The 17,594-nt window shown below is 37.6% G+C and overlaps 2 protein-coding genes across 3 annotated transcripts in view; one reads left to right on the top strand and one right to left on the bottom strand.

Moving 5' to 3' along the window:
- Positions 1–17,594, bottom strand: part of Ralgps2 (Ral GEF with PH domain and SH3 binding motif 2) — a 96,297-nt gene that overhangs the window by 34,562 nt on the left and 44,141 nt on the right. The window lies entirely within an intron of this gene.
- Positions 1,490–13,292, top strand: Angptl1 (angiopoietin like 1). Its single transcript, XM_035445309.1, has 4 exons — positions 1,490–2,309; positions 9,508–9,701; positions 11,458–11,728; positions 13,048–13,292. Exons 1-4 carry the CDS (start codon positions 1,490–1,492, stop codon positions 13,233–13,235), a joined length of 1,473 nt encoding a protein of 490 aa, XP_035301200.1. The 3' UTR covers positions 13,236–13,292.

Below are 17,594 nucleotides of genomic sequence, written 5' to 3'. Positions count from 1 at the left end.
CTGTGGTGATTTGAATGAGGAATCTCCTCCATATTGGTCCCCAGCTGGTGGCATTTTCTTGCGCGCGCGCGTGCGTGTGTGTGTATATGTATGTGTGTGTGCCTGTGTGTGTGTGTGTGTGTGTGTGTGTGTGTGTGTGTGTGTGTATGTATGTGTGCCTCTGTGTGTGTGTGTGTGTGTGTATATATGTATGTGTGCGTGCGTGTGTGTGTGTGTGTGTGTGTGTGTGTGTGTGTGTGTGTGTATGTATGTATGTATGTGTGCGTGCCTCTGTGTGTGTGTGTGTGTGTGTATATGTATGTGTGCGTGCCTCTCTGTGTGTGTGTGTGTGTGTGTGGTTGGTGTGTGTGTGTGTGTGTGTGTGTGTGGTTGGTGTGTGTGTGTGTGTGCGCGCGCGTGTGTAGGTTTAGGAGGTGTCCCACTTCTAGCTCGCTGTCTTTACTCATGTGATTCCTCAGCTTCCTGCCTCTGCCCACAGGCCTCCCCACTATGATAGAATCTTACCTCTCTGGAAGCGTAAACCAGAATACTTTCTCCCATATGGTCATGGTGTTTTATCATAACAACAGAAAAGTAATGAATACAGGAGTTTTATGTTTTAATATTACTGCTCTAAAAAATGACTAGCTTACATTCACTGAACAAAGCAACAGGCTTTACAATATTTTGTCCAAGTATATCATATATTTTGATACACACACCATTATTTCCTCTAGTCCTTTCCCCGAATAATTTCCTATTTTCATAATTCTCCATTTTCATGTTAGATTTGAATGTCATCTATATAAAACCTAGGTTCCATGTATTTGCCTTTTGGAGTCTGGCTTATTTTTCTTAGTAAGATAACTTGAATTCCATCCATTTTTCTGCAAAAGACTTCATTTTGTTCTTTACAGTTGAACCACTGTATATGGATACCACATTTTCTTCATTCATTCTTCTCTTGAGGGATACCTAGGCTGATTCCATAACTCAGCTATAGTGAATAATGTTGCAATAAACAAGGGTGAGCAAATATCTCTCAAGTCAAACAGCTCAACCATATGGCAGTTCTATTTCTTTTTCTTTTCCGTTGTTGTTTTTATTTTTCCAGACAGGGTTTCTCTGTCTAGCCTTGGTTGTCCTAGAACTCCCTTTGTAGATCAGGCTGACTTTGAACTCACAGAGATCAGCCAGCATCTACCTTCAGAGTGCTAGCATTAAAGGCACGCACCACCAATGCCTGACTTGACTGTTGTAGGAGGAACCTCTGCATTGATTCCCATAGTGGCCATACTAGTTTCTCATCTACCACTTGTATGTAAAATGTGCCTCAACATTCATCTTCGCCAGCATTTAATATGTTTTTAATAATAGCCATTTTATCAGGGATAAGATGGAATCTCAATGTGATTTTGATCTGCGTGTAAATTCATATTAATTCTTTTTATGTTTTTTCTCTTCACTCAATTGCTTTCCAAAAGACGCTGTGGTACAACTTCATTTCAAAATGAAGGCTTTTGTTTGGACCCTAGGTGTACTAGTCTTTCTGCTGGGCATTGGTTACTGCAAAGGAGGACAGTTCAAAATAAAAAAAGTAACCCAAAGGAGATATCCCCGTGCCACAGACGGTAAAGAGGAAGCAAAGAAATGTTCATACACATTCTTGGTACCTGAGCAAAAAATAACAGGGCCAATCTGTGTCAACACCAAAGGTCAAGATGGAGGTACTATTAAAGACATGATCACCAGGATGGACCTTGAGAACCTGAAGGATGTGCTTTCTAGGCAGAAGCGAGAGATAGACGTCCTGCAATTGGTGGTGGATGTAGATGGGAACATTGTAAATGAGGTAAAGCTGCTGAGAAAGGAAAGCCGGAACATGAACTCTCGAGTCACTCAACTCTATATGCAACTATTACACGAGATTATCCGGAAAAGAGACAATTCACTCGAGGTTTCCCATCTGGAAAACAAAATCCTGAATGTCACCACAGAAATGCTGAAGATGGCGACAAGGTACAGGGAACTAGAGGTGAAATATGCTTCCTTGACTGATCTTGTCAATAACCAGTCTGTGATGATCACATTGTTGGAAGAACAGTGCTTGAGGATATTTTCCCGACAAGACACCCATGTGTCTCCCCCTCTTGTCCAGGTTGTGCCACAACACATTCCTAACAGCCCCCAGTACACGCCTGGTCTGCTGGGAGGCAATGAGATACAGAGGGATCCAGGGTATCCCAGAGATGTTATACCACCACCGGATCTGGCAACAGCTCCCACAAAAAGCCCTTTCAAGATTCCAGCAGTGACTTTCATCAATGAAGGTGAGTCATCTCTTACTGGTCAAATGGAAGAATGAAATTAGCACGTTATACAATTTATGCAACAATATTCTTACTAATCCCTTGTTCTTGTGTGGTGATGTCATTACACATGTTCAATTAAAATTTCAATTTCTAAAGTAGTATTACAGTGGAGGCTGCTGCCCATGAGAGGAATGACCACTAATGCACTAACTGACTGAACAGGCTCTGCACCCTGAGCCTGCAGCTGCAGCTCCACCTCCTCCCACCCTTCAGCATCATTTCTGCTTCCTCTTGTGCTCTTGCCCTCACCCTTTTCAGAAAGAATATTTCACATTTTGCTCTCTTTCTCCTCAAGCCTGCAATGGAGTCTGGTACCTAACACTGCTCTATAACTAATCAGATCCTGGGGTCATGTTCTTTCCAACTTCAAAACATCTATACAAAACCTAGCTTTGTTACCTCAAGAGAAAAAGGGTTCTATTTTCCAAGGCTAAACAATTTCTAACCTGTGCTCCAACCAGTTTTAGTCAACATTACAAATCCACTGATACTGAGAGCTCTGTCTCAATTTCTGAATTCCTTCTTCTCACTGCTTTGCTTTGACCTCCACAGGCCTGAAGTAGTTGTATATATCCACAAATACCTCTACTATCTTAATGCATACATTTCTTGAATTATATTACCTTTACAAGAACCCACAGCACATGTAAGAGAAATGCATTCTAAAATATAAGCTCCCTTCTGGCAGATGGACACTGTGTCTCAACTGTAGGTACTAAAAGAGATGATAAGATAACACAGAGCCTCTTAGAATGGTTACTCTAAAGATTTTCATGAAAACAAAACTGTTAAGAGCAGTGACCAACCAGGTACCATTAAATTAGGTAAATTATGACCATTAACTAGCAACCCAAGCCCTTTAATTTTCAAAGACATGTACAAAACTATCCACTGGACTTAGAAAAGAGAAAACACTTATCTTTCCCATCCTTTTCAAAACTAAGTTTATCATGCTTTTAAGATATATGATTATCGGTGTGTTGATATGGAATTTGCAGAAAGATGACTCAGGAGTATTTTGATTCGGCTATGGCAGGTACAATTATAGAAGTGTAGAAACAACTGCCATTGAATTTTCTAAATACATCCTGAAATTTAAGTCAATGGCATCATCAATTTTAGCAGAAATGAAGATGTGATCTTAGTTATATAACAAACCAATAAAATGCTTTACAAAATGAAAGCATCACTTTGTAGGTTTTTCATACATGGAATTTCAGTACAAGAAAATTCACAAAATTAAATTCATTTCAGGGATTTGGTATGCCCAATCCCCTAAAGTGTGTTTCACCCTCATGAAAAACAATGGTACAAATAGCAGTCCTAAGAAATCAATTTTTAATATAAAAATTAAGGCACAGAGACAACCTTTTCATTATTATTTTCAGTCAACATTAACTTCTGCTTCAGTCTATAAACAAAGTTATGGATACAATCAGCTTATAACAAGTGCCACTTCCTTCATTACAGATCTTGGGTAAGTGGATTGGCTTTATGCCTTGAGTAAGAATAGCACTGAATGGACTAGATGCCTGTCACATGCCTCCCACTTCTAATGCCCCGCTTCCTAACAAATATACATTATTACCAGCAACAGCTAATAAGCCTACTATTTTATCACCTTATATAATATAAAATTATTTTTACAACTCTAGGGAAAAGTATCTAATACTGTTTGGATGCTTAGACAAAACAAGTAAAAACAGATAGCTATTATGCCCACATATGTTCTGGCTCCAAGCAAATCATTACTGTACTGTACATGTAGGTAGTTATTCTAGGGTCTCTACATGTATAATGTAAGACACACAATAACCTGTACTACATAAAAGGGTATTCAGCCAATTTCAAAATGACAAAGACCAGGACTCCATTTATGTGAGGTACTGAAGAGTCAAATTCACCACACACAACCTAGTTTTCTGCTTTGAGAAGAGCTAAAATGTGTATCACAGGGGATCGATGAAGCCTATTTCAAGATCAGTGCATGCAAGAAAAGGGAGATCAAAGTTTGGTTTTGAAGGAATGGCTATACCCTCTGAAAGTATATAGCTTTCCTGCCTAAACTCTTTGAAGTCCCAAATTTCTGAATCGGTAAATTTGTTTGCTAATATGAAAAGCATTAAGTTGATTTGGATTTTCAAAAATAAAGCTGATAATTTTCTACTAGTAGTTTTAAGATTTTTGTTAGTGTTAAATATGATCCAGAGAGAGAAGTTAATTTCTAAAAGTAAACTATCAGCTAATTCTAGAGCAAAAATTTTAAGAGGCATGCAAGCAACAGTAAGAAAATGTTTCTGCAAAGGTCAATATTATATAATGGGCTAATAGTATATTTATAAAAACCAAACACTGGTTCTGACATTTACTGTCTTTACTAAAGAGGAACACTATTTATCTTATCTGTATTCCACAAAATAATCTGAACTAAAATTTCCTGAGGTTTTATAGCAATTAAGACTAACAGATATTCAAACTGTAAACACAAGGTCCACTGTCAAAAGTTGAAGAGAAATTTATATTTGCATGTACTAGAGGTTTTATCAAATGAAAACTGGATTCAGACAACCTAAGAATTATTTAGTTTGTTTAAACATCTAAGTACCTGTTAAATAGCAAAAAACAAAACAAAACAAAAAACCCAAAAAACTAGCTATTAAAACAGGCTGATACTATCTTCAAATTGCCTAGAAACCTAAAATGTTTGAGTGCTGGAAGTAAGGTTTCAATCAGAGAAGTTTAGTCTCAAATCTGACACAGTTCAGAACATGCCTGTCCAGGCAGAAGCCAGGGACAACTCAGCCTGGCCTTTGTCACCATCCCAAACTGTGATTTCTAAATATTTTACAACAACTTAAATAAGTCAAAGGGCCACTTTTAAGTATATATTTGCACAAAATGTGAACTCCACACTGTAGTCAAGCAGGTGCACTGTAAATACTTGTGAAGCCAAGTTAGAGAATCAGCAACAACAAGAAGGGAACATGGAACCTGCTTAGAGAGGAGCAGTATTTATGTGCATTGTCCACACAGCACCTCTATGTCATTAAGCGAAATACTACCAGGCCTTAAATAAGAATTTAAAATAAAATAAAACATGCTCCTTAGACACCCTAACTTCCCTAAAAGTCACAATTAAGGAACAAAATGTGGCTAACTTTAGACATCTCACCAAGACTGCTTTTAAAGTGAAGCAATCAAGCACATGACTGAGGCAAGTCTCTGGCCCACCTGCCAGCCTGTAAACATCACCCTGTCATTTACATTTCAGACACAGACACTTGTAACAGCTGTGTTTCAGTACACAGCCCACATGTGGCTTAGACGAGGCCCCGATCTGCCAATACACCTAACTTGTGTTCCCTTTTCTTAGCTTAGACACAGAAGACAACAAACTCCTGCTCAAATCTTAGCTGCTGCTCCACATCCTTACCTCATGTTCTGCTTGAAACGTCATCAAAATGCTATCACACTGCAGCAGAACTAACCTTTTCTTACAACCTCTCTCACCTCCCACTTAACTTCAAGACTATTTAGCTATCTCTGGACCTGGAAATAGTCTGTCTGTACTAGATTCAGAAAAGATAATTCTTTTAAATTAAAAAAAAAATCATTTGTGTGCGTGTGGCCAAAGGCTTGACTGGTCTCCACCTTTTAGAGATAGGGTCTTTCATTAAATTTGAAGTTCACTGATGTGGTTAGATGGGCTGGCCAGTGAGCTAAAGAGATCTCTCTGTCTCTGACCCCACAATCCAGGGCTGAGTTAGCCAGCACTTAAGGGAACACTGGGGATCCCAACTCAGGCCCTTGTACAGAAGGAAAGTTATAGACTGAAGCTTCAACCCCAGAAAAAGACATTCTTAAATTAACATAAAATTCAAGAAATTCTGAAAATGACTACCATCAGAAATTATTTAGTACAAGTACATGAGAGTCCCCAAATGGGCTCATACTGTGGATACCCAATGGAAGACAAAGTCCCTGTCTAAGAATAAACAAATACTTTACCATGTATCATGCAGACCAGTCAAAGCACGGGGTTGGGAGTCCATGCTTCCTTCCATTCTCTCCCCTGCAGGAAATTAAAGCTTTCATTCGAAATGTAGCTATTCTTCTCTGGCCTGACTACAGCACATGCTTCTCTAACGTGAAACTGCCCTTAGGTGATTAAGGAAAAGGAAAAGGAGTGACATCACTATTTGTGGGACTTTGCCACTAGCGTAGTAGTGTTTTGTGTCACATGCAATGCAGTTGAATCCAGAGTATGTTTATGGCTAGAATCAGCTGTTATTTTTAGTTTATGAATGTTTACAACTTGAGAGTTTTCAGCAATGACTTATTTCTTTGTGGTACAAATGACTATATCCTAACCTTTGACAACCATACTGAATGTCTAATGAGCATGTATGTATTAAGTAAAGTACTGAAGTCATTCAGTACATACTTTTGCATGTGAAGATCAGGAACAAAACAGAAAAAGGGGCTGACAGAGTGTTAAGTGCTGTGCTAACGGCTTTGAGCAGAGATAAGCACAGAGCACACATCCAGTTCCAGCACTTGAGGTTAAGGCAGGAGGATCTGGATATCAAGGCCTGTCTCCAAAAAGGAAAAAGGGAAGAAAACCTCTGAATACTTCGACTGAAACCCCAAGTCCACTCATGACTTGAAAAGAAAAACTAAGCCAGTTATGACAACAAGGGCTGTACTTCCAGCATCTGGGAGATTGAGCCAGGATGACTGAGATTCTAAGACATGCTTGAACCACACCACCACTCCCAGGCCAACCTGGATGACATGATAAAATCCCATCTCAAAGTAAAAAACAACTTCAGCAAACTGGGGAAGCAAAGAACAAGAGTTAGAAAGAAATTTAAAGCAATTGTCTTTGAGGCCTTCACAATGGATGAAAAAATAAAATCTCAAAGAGAAAAAAAGGAACCCATGAAACTTTGAGAATTAAAAAAAAAAAAGCAGTATCTAATGTTGCTTAAAAACATTTTTACCCCCCCCCCACAGGGTGTCCTGGAAGTAGCTCTGGTAGACCAGGGTGGTCTTGAACTCACAGAGATCCGCCTGCCTCTGCCTGGCTACAATTTTACTTTTATGTTTAAATATTTTAAATGTTTTTTTCCAGGTTATCTTATTTTTAACTAGTAATCTGTAGTACAGACACTGACAATTTTAAAAAAATTTCTAAGTTATATATGAAATATAAAAATATGGAGCAGAGAATTTCATACTTTGTACATTTAAGTTTGTACATTTACTCTTCCATTTCCTTGTATTTAAAGTAAAAAGACTGATTCATTTACTTAACAAACTTGACTGATGCCCCATTAAAACACCAGACACGAAGTCTGAAGAACAACACATGCTGTCTCCATCCTCAGGGGCAATCCAGAAGGAAGAGATCACTCTCCCCCAGAATCCCCTCCAATGACAGAAACGCTGCAGTATTTATACAACGCAATTAACTTATCTTAGTATGATCCAATGGGACAACACTATGTTCTCAGCACACAGTTCCCCAAATTCCAGTAATCCAATTATAGAACAGAAATTCTTTTAAGAACTTTGACTAAACTATTTTCAGATATTTAAAAAAATCTATGTCAGAATTTAGAAGTATTAAGCAAAAAAACTGACAAATGGCTTTAAAAAGTTTCTCTTATTCAAATATCTTTATTTAGCATACTTGTTTTTTTTCTGGGTCATAATTTGTTCATGCTTTTAAAATAAAAGGCTGGGAACACTGGTGTAGAGTGAAATCCAGCATGTTCAATACAACTAGAGGGCATTTTCTCTAGCTTGCACAATATACAAATTAGACTCTAAAAAGGATTAAACATCATGCTTTTGTAATTTACAAAGCTGAAAATCTTAGTTAACTAAAAACAGAATGTCTAGGAGGTAAGAGCCAATGTTGACAATCTGAGATTGGTCCCTAGGACCTACATGACAGAAGGAAAGACCTTGCTCCTGCAGATTGTTCTCTGGCATTTGTGCACAGAATAAATCTAAAAATGTAGAATGGCCAGTACAATGAAACAAAAGGGCAAACACTGTGCAGCAACTTAGAACATTTACCCAGGAGCAGAAGAGTGGATGAGCAAAGGCTTACCGCCACCTCACATGACCTGAATTAACTACTCTCTGTGGGTCACCGAAAGCTATCATAGGGTCACTTAGCAGCTTTGATAAGAAAATCATTTTTAGCCATAACTCAGACAGTATCTCAGGAAGACATTAGACCAACATTCCTACTTTCCCCCCCCCCTAGTTTTAAGACAGGTTCTCCACTGAAGCCAGGCTGGTCCAGAACTCACTATGTTCACCTTGCACTTGTGGCAATCACCTGGGATTACAGGTGCATGACTTAACTCCGGCCTGACATGTATTCTTTATGGATGTGAGGGAAAGTGAAAATAATACTTAAGTTTGGGAGACTCCATTTTCTTTATTTCAGGCTTCATAGCATTTAATGAATGAGTGAATGAACATGATTGAGTTTCCAAAAGGAAAACACAACATTTAATACTGCCAAAGCTTACTAGGCTGTAACGCTCTACTTTCACTGAACATACAAAATCTGTGTATTCCCTTGAAATAAAAGATACTATAAATCTGGCACCAGGAAAATATGTTTAGTAATACCAGCAGATCAATCCTACAATATTTTCTAAGTATGGAAAAAAAAGTAAAGATGGTAAAGACAAAGTCATTTAGCACAGTATTAATTATTATAGCAAAAATCAGAAGAAACTTTAATGTCCATATGTTAGGGCAAGAAAACCAAATTACCAGTGGTTACTCCAGTATTAGAATGAAGACCATAGCTTCAAAGAAACATTTGTTAAATATAAAAGACAATACAATACTGTGTATTGTGTTTAAGAGTGCAAATTTATAAATTCAGTCTAGTGCAGAATGAGAGATGAAATAGTTAATGCTTTGAAAAGTGGGAATGATGTCACCCTTTCATTTAGTTTTAATATATATTTTAAATTTAGTTTCTTTAACTTTTATAGAGTATTATGCACATAGCAGATAAAATATGGTTATTTGTAAAGAAAGACAAGAAGGTAAGAATCTTAATTTAAGAACTATTTTAATACTTCTCTTTTATATTTCTCAATAATCAATATTTGAATTACAGGTCCATTCAAAGACTGTCAGCAAGCAAAGGAAGCTGGGCACTCGGCCAGTGGGATTTATATGATTAAGCCTGAGAACAGCAATGGACTGATGCAGTTATGGTGTGAGAACAGTTTGGATCCTGGGGGTTGGACTGTTATTCAGAAAAGAACAGATGGCTCTGTCAATTTCTTCAGAAACTGGGAAAATTATAAGGTAAATGAGTGGGTTCAGACGGAAGGGAGACCCAAGAAGGTCTTGCAATAGTGACCTACAGTAAACAGACATGCAGCTAAAAACATAACTATCCATATAATTTTCATCTTCTAGCAAAAGGTTTATACTCATCTCTAGTTGTACAGCTAAAGTTAAAATGTGAAAAGAAAACAAAAGATATTCTTTTAGATACTCCTTTGAATCTAGATAACTTATGCATACATGCACATTTTACAAAGATAACTTAATTCCACTTTGATAATTTTAAATCTATTTATTTATTTATATGAGGGTGTTTTGTCTGCATTAATATGTATGCAATGTAAATGCAGTGCCCATGGAGGTCAGAGGAGACATCAGATCCCTCGGGACTGGAGTTACAGGTGGTTGGATGCTGGGAATCAAACCCAGCAAGCGCTCTTAACCACAAAGCCATCTCTTTAGCCCTTCGATCCCACATTTATTTATTTGTTTGTTTATTTATTTTTATTAGTTCAAATTAGGAACAAGCTTGCTTCACATGTCAATCGTTTCTCCCTCTCCGTGCCCCCCCATTCCACTTTTTAATGCAACTACTTTTTTTGTTTCTAATATTATAGTATTTAAACAATAACAAAGTATACAACTTTTAACAACTGACCCCTTCTTAGACTATTTGCTTTAACTTTCTATCATGACATGGACCGTAGAACTATGAACATAACTAGATTTCTAGATAGAACCAGATCATGTGATTATTAATTTGAGGAAATAACAACTGGTCTGTTGGTAACTAGCAAGTGAGATATGTATGTATGTATGTATGTATGTATGCATGCATGCATGCATGCATGCATGCATATATGTATATCATCAGTTAAGGACAGCAGACAGGAAAGAATAGATTTTCTAGAGTGCTAACTCCTTGTTGAAAACTATGAAGTAAGAATAAAATAAATAAAATAATAAATAAAAATAATAAATAATAAAAAATAATAAATAAAATTTTACTGGAAGTTAAGGATGAAACATTAATATATTCAGGTCAGAAATGATGGAAATTTCTAAACAAGTAACTGCCTCAAGTATGGAGACACACACACACACACACACACACACACACACACACACACACACACACACACACACACCTTTCCCTTGCAGTCTTTTTGAAGACAAACTCCTGAGTTAAAATTAAGTTTACTAAATCTGTTCTGCTGTAAACCTCCAATGTCAAATGCTTACTAAAATAAGGTACTCCATTTCTTTCAGATTGTAATTTACAATTTTCACAGGGTGAACATTAAAGATTATTACAATACTTAGATTGTTTGTTCTAACACTATTATTTTGATTGAACATTGGTCATGATTTTGTATATGCTCTGCCTGCCTAACATTGAGACAGTATACACATACTTTGAGGACACACAGCTCTGGATGAGGGTGTGATCAGGAACCTTTCTGAAGGATTGAGGTAGTTCAGTCAATGTTTTCAGTAGCTATCAATACATTTTGTTTGCCTTTGCTATTCTTTGTAGTGTTTGAAGCTATGTAAATTAGTATTGACATTAAGAAAAAAACAAAGCAAAAGAAAGTGACAGTGTGGCCCTGAAATGAACTTACAGAAATAAGTCAGTCTACCAGGGAAGTCAAGTTACTCTAAATGGACAATATCCTCAATCTACTCATGTTTAAACTTAACTTGTAGCTGCAGCAACATTTACTATCTCTATACTTACCTATATGTTCGTTCTTGTTTCTGTGTTTATTAACAGAAAGGGTTTGGAAACATTGATGGAGAGTATTGGCTTGGACTGGACAATATCTATAAGCTCAGTAATCAAGACAATTATAAGTTGATGATTGAATTAGAAGACTGGAGTGACAAGAAGGTCTATGCGGAATACAGTAGCTTTCGTCTGGAATCTGAAAGCGAATTTTACAGATTGCGCTTGGGAACTTACCAGGGGAATGCAGGGGATTCTATGATGTGGCATAATGGTAAACAATTCACCACACTCGACAGAGATAAAGATATGTATACAGGTAAAACAACCAAACAAACATGGCTGTGCAATCACCACCTCCTATGCATTAAATATGTATTGTATGTTTCTCAAATCTCAGAAAGGTTATTTTGGATACAGTCAAAAGGAATATAATATAACTTGGTTTTTAGGATGTCGAAGGCAACCCCAACGTTCTTTGGGAAGAACAAGGTCTGAGAGAACCAAAACAAAACCAAGTTATACCTCTTGGAAATGAAATTCTGCCTAACATTCATATACTAGCTGGACATGTACCATATGTCAGAAACTGTATTTGTTGGAGATTCAGTGAAGAACTAAATTTCTGCCCTTTGGAGGTTCCCTCCAAGAGGAGATGAAATAATTTATTAGGTGCTGATAGATATTCTTAGGAAACTGAAACCAAGTAACACTTCTTGGTTTCTTTTTCTGTTGCTGTGATAAAATGCTGTGACAAAACCAACTTAAGGCAGAGAGAGAGAGAGGCTGAAGGGGTTCACTTTAGCTCCCAGCTCCAACAATTCGTTATAGCTAGGCGGTCATGCAGCAAGTGCTTGAGGTGGGTCGGTGACGTCACACCCATAATCAGGAACACAGAGCAATAAGTATCCATGCCAGTGGCTCGGCTTGCTTTCTTCACTCTTACAGTTCAGACCTCTGCCTAGGGCAGACCTTCCTACTTCAGTTAACTTAATCAAGTTAATCCCCAAGAACATGACCAAAGGCCAAACTAACCTGCAGGATCCCTGATGAGACCTCCCCTTCCCAGGTGACTGTAGAGTAAGCCAAGGTGGTAGAAGGGATCAGAATATGGCGGTCATCAAACCGTTGGGTAAGTGCTGCTTCATAATGAGACTCAGATGATGACATCACCTACGAGCCTTTCTAGGACAGCTTATCAAACAGCTATTACCCTACCCACTGGGCACTATTTTAATTTATTTCCTAGTGACAGAAGAGGAAGAAGAGAAATAGGACTGAAACATCTACTTTTCTGTTCACAAACTCATTCATTACTAGTTAGGCTATTTTTAGACTTCAGTTTTCTCTCAAACTTTACCATTTTCCTCAGTCCATCCTTTCATTTCCTTTGTATATGACTTGCATACAACACTGCATTTATTTATTCTAATGTGCAGAAAATGATGTTTTGTATAAATGTTAAGTAGGCAAAGAGTGAATTGAATAAGGTAATTCCAGTGATGCGAGTAGAGAAAAAGAAAACCAAGACAAACATGAGTGCAGTCACTCTAATCACTCCAAAGGAAGCACACATTCTTGAGTCTACCAGTACCATATGCAGAAGGGCTTTGACCTCAGTCTGTGTTTCTCCTGCAGGAAACTGTGCCCATTTTCATAAAGGAGGCTGGTGGTACAATGCCTGTGCACACTCTAACCTCAATGGAGTGTGGTACAGAGGAGGCCATTACAGAAGCAAGCACCAAGATGGAATTTTCTGGGCTGAATACAGAGGCGGGTCGTATTCTCTGAGGGCAGTTCAGATGATGATCAAGCCTATTGACTGAAGACAGACAGTCTCCAAGACACACAACTTCACCTTTCAGTTCCCCAAATGTAAACATTACATGTTACTTGGCACAGTTAATTTTTACCGGTACAGTTTATAAAATAAATTGTACTGTGACTGTAAGAATGTATCTGTGAATACAGTTCCACTTGTATGCAAATCCTTGTTATTTTTAAAATTATATTGACTGAATACAAGTAAATGTAAGTATGTGCCATGATGTAAAACAAATCCTAGCTTTATTTTGAATCAAATCCAAATAATGCTCAAGATACTTAATGATTTATTTAAAAAATATAACATTGCTCTAACTTCCAATGAAAAAGTAATTTTAGATTTCAGCCATGCAGTTCATTTTATTTATAAAAATACAGACAGGAAATTAGAGAAAGATCTCTAGTTTTGCCACTGAAAATATGTTTTTCCATTGAATAAAAATTTAAAATAAAATTTTAAATTGAAATATGTTTTCACTTATAATTATTTTCCTTCAATAATATAGGACACAAAGTACAATATGTAATACTTTAAAATGCATAAATAACACCCTCATTACTTAAATGGGAAATGCACAAGACAGATTAATTTCTTGACATTTACAATATGCTAATACCAAAATCTTCTGATACACATATATCATGACAAACTCGGTAGGAAACTGATATCACCAAACAGAATATTCAGTATACCACTTTTAATGTATATCTGAATTATGATCCTAAAAGTATGAATTACTACCCTATCCTATTTATTGAACTTTACCTTAAGAGAAAACACCTAGCTGCAGGTTAGGGGTACAGGATCAGTGGTAGAGTGTATGCTTGGTGTGTATGAAAGCCTGAGTTTGATGCATGGCAGTGGCAATAAGTTAGTAAATAAATGAATAAAGTCTGCCTGTTACTTGTGAAAGCTACTGGGCAGCTTTTTCAGTACCACTGTATGCTTACAGCTGGTTCTAAAACAATTTCAACAGTTGGTTAAAGACATTTTACTAATTAATAGTGAGGATACAACAACCTTAGAGCAAAATCCATAGGGCCTTGGCAGGTCCAAACTGATAATTCCACTTTACAGCGCGTGTGTGTGACTAAACCTTAGCCCTACTTCGTCCAACTCATCCTCTCAACCAACAGCTCTACTAGGGGCCTTCCAGAACAACTTGCTCGAAATAATTATTACTTCTTACAGCTGATGATCCCTGAACTCACTTGTGAAGCTAATATTTTAAAGATCTGAGATTTATGCCTAATTAAAAAGAAAATGCAGCAGAAAGGGGATGGGATAGGGAGTCGGTGGGGGGCGGGGGGAATGGGAAGAGAGGGAACTGGTATTGACATGTAAAACAACATTTTTTCTAATTTAAATTTAAAAAAAGAGGGGAAAAAAAGAAAGAAAATGCAACAAGACCTAAAAATGAGCAAGGCAATTTGTCCACAGACAGGGATGGTTTAACATGGACGGCCACCATGCAAGTTTACAGATCAATGCTTCTCATGAATCACAGAGCAAATGAAATCTTCTGGTCAAAGTTACAGGCCAACGCCAGTGGCATTGGTCTTTGCCATCAACCAGCATCTCACCAAAGACAAACCCTACAGAATCTTCCCAGAATTAAAAGCAGAACAAAGAGAAAGAAAACACACAAACTAGAAGAGAGAAATGGATTTCCAAACTGCCCTAACAGATGGATTCTACTGTTGTAAAGCTGATGCAGATCTGCTCGAGTCCCCAGAAAGGCACCTGGAATACAGTCTATTTAGTCAACACAGCATACAGAGTAGGAGAGGGGGGCCAATAAATGTCTTGAACTGAACAATATCCAAATTTGCAAGCATGATCTTACAGTGAACCATGAACTTTCACTCTGTCAGCTATTAAGACAGGCAGTTAATTTAAAAGTAATAAAAAGTTTAGGCATCAACAGCTTTAGTATAAAGAGAATCTTGGGTAAGAGTAAGTTAGGTTATTAGTGGTGAGGTATAAGAATCATCAACTTTGAGCCAGGTGTTGGTGGCGCACGCCTTTAATCCCAGCACTCGGGAGGCAAAGGCAGATGGATTTTGTGAGTTCGAGGCCAGCCTAGTCTACAGAGCGAGTTCCAGGATAGGCTCCAAAGCTACACAGAGAAGCCCTGTCTTGGAAAACAAAACAAAAGCAAAGCAAAACAAAACAAAAGAATCATCAACTTAGGCATGGTGGCACACACCTATAATCTTAGCATTTGGCAGGTGGAGGCAGAAGGATCAAGAATTCAAGGCTAGCTTAAGCTACCTATCAAGTTTAAAGGTAACTCAGGCTATAGGAGACCCTGTCTCAAAAAGCTAAAATAAACAAACCCAACACTAAGACTACCTTACCTGCAGTAAGAATGGACTCATGTAAACCTGCCTTCAAGCTAGCTTAAGGTAAAAGGATTCCTTATGTTCAGGTATTATTACTAAGCTGGCCGTAGAGGCACACATCTGCAATTCCAGCATTGAGGAGCTCGAGGCAGGGTAATCCTATCTTCAAGGCCAGACCCTGCCATACAATTCCCCCACACCCAGAAAAGAGTCTTATTTGGCCTACCTATAGGTGGGGTTTGGACCACAAAACAAAACAAACTATTTCTTATTGTTAAGATAGGCAAAAGTTTATCCATAAGTTTTAAGTTCTGCCTGCATTCAATGGAAGGCATCAATGTCAGGAATGCTTGACTTCTCTGAAGAAATGTTTCAAAATTTGAGATTTTAGATTAACTTCAAAATTAGACAAAAACTTGAAATTTGAAATGAAAAAATAAACTCCAGGATAAGTTGCAACTCCAATATAGCTTGAGATGAATGTCAGTGTATGTCATGTTCACTTAACTGAATCATGATATGAAGTAAGCTGAAAAAGAAAGGACTCCACTTTTACAAAGCTTGGACCGCCCACGAGAAAATCAAAAGACCAGTTAAAAACAAGTTCTGTTCCAAAGTTATCTATGAGGTTAACTGTTAGCAAGCTATGTGATCCTACAGAAAGTGACAGGAAAGATGAACAAATAAACCACCTGATCACAGATTCTAAAAATACTGAGGTAATACCAAACACTAATATAATTATAATGCGGTTATTTGTAGCCAGGCAACCTGTCCTTCCTTGCGCTGGTTCTTTTACTCTTCTGTATTAAAGAACTGACATACACTGTATCAGGTTGGTTAAATGCTAATTGTTACTAAAGTTATTCCTCTGTTGATGTAGTGCAAAACAGGCTAAAACAAAGTACAGAAATAACAACTGAAAATTCTGTGTCTAGCATTCACTTCTGAATATCTGCTTTTATTTTTAAAAATTAATAAGCTCTTAAAAATCCACAAGCACAAGAATGATTATTATTTCAACTTAATCCTCAACTGATTTATATTACAAGTCTTTGAAAGTCACCAACTCTCACAACAGAAAAAAAGAACATCAGTGGGACTTTAAATACATTTCAAGAGTGAAGGTAAAAAGGATAGAGGAAATGGGAAACGAGGCTGTAGTACAGAAAACCTACAGCTAGGCACCATCTGATCAGAGTTCACTCTCAGAATCCAAAAGAAAATGACTGAATGTGTTCTACTGCTGTTTAGAACACAATACAGAATCAAAACAATAAAGCCCACAAGGTGGTACCCGCAGCTAAGGGCACTTTACCAAGCCTGACAACCTGAGTTTGTTCTCCAGAACCCGAATGGTACAACAAGCAAATCGACTCCTGCAAGTTGTCCACTAGTCTCTGTATGTCCTCCCAATCTAAATGAGTAAATACAAAAAATTTAAGTAAAATTAATCCAGAGTGTGTATTAACTACAAAATCAAAGACATAAAAAGGAATAAAATTGTTAAAATATAAACTCCTCTGTTTTTTATTATCAAAATAATGGATATTTCCAAATATTTTGAAAATCACCATTAGGGATTTTGATATCACTGTCAGTGACTTTTATGTAATATTTCATCAAAGTGAAAAGGCAAGTTTTTGTTACTTCCTCACAGAAGGACCTATAGGGACAGGACTGGCATTATGGGCTGCTCGGTGGTAGATTGTTTAGCATTTGTGAAGACCTAGGTTCAATCCCTAATATGGGGGTGGGGTTGGGTGGGGGTAGAGAGGTGGGGGGGTATACAATTAGTGTGGTGCATACCTGTAATCTCAGCATGGGGACAGGGGATGAGGAAACTGGACACAAACAGATGGCATTAACAGAGAGGAAGATCGTGAACTCAAGGCCTGCTAGCATACATACCCAAGACCATGTCTTCTGAAAGCCCAAAACAACAAAAGTAACTGCAAGAAGCCTAGGACCTTGTTGAAATTACTAGAATTAATAGAAATCACTGAGAACTATAA

The sequence above is a fragment of the Cricetulus griseus genome, chromosome 5, assembly GCF_003668045.3.
Source record: "Cricetulus griseus strain 17A/GY chromosome 5, alternate assembly CriGri-PICRH-1.0, whole genome shotgun sequence".
Classification (NCBI taxonomy): Eukaryota; Metazoa; Chordata; class Mammalia; order Rodentia; family Cricetidae; genus Cricetulus; species Cricetulus griseus.
Note: the sequence above shows the minus strand (reverse complement) of the source record. Positions and strands in the feature narration are given on the sequence as shown.

Excerpts from the sequence above, each read along its gene's own strand:
- Angptl1 (XM_035445309.1), top strand. The coding sequence starts at position 1,490 with ATGAAGGCTTTTGTTTGGACCCTAGGTGTACTAGTCTTTCTGCTGGGC. Across the intron at positions 2,310-9,507 it reads AGTGACTTTCATCAATGAAG|GTCCATTCAAAGACTGTCAG; the intron begins GTGAGTCATCTC and ends TTTGAATTACAG. Across the intron at positions 9,702-11,457 it reads GAAACTGGGAAAATTATAAG|AAAGGGTTTGGAAACATTGA; the intron begins GTAAATGAGTGG and ends GTTTATTAACAG.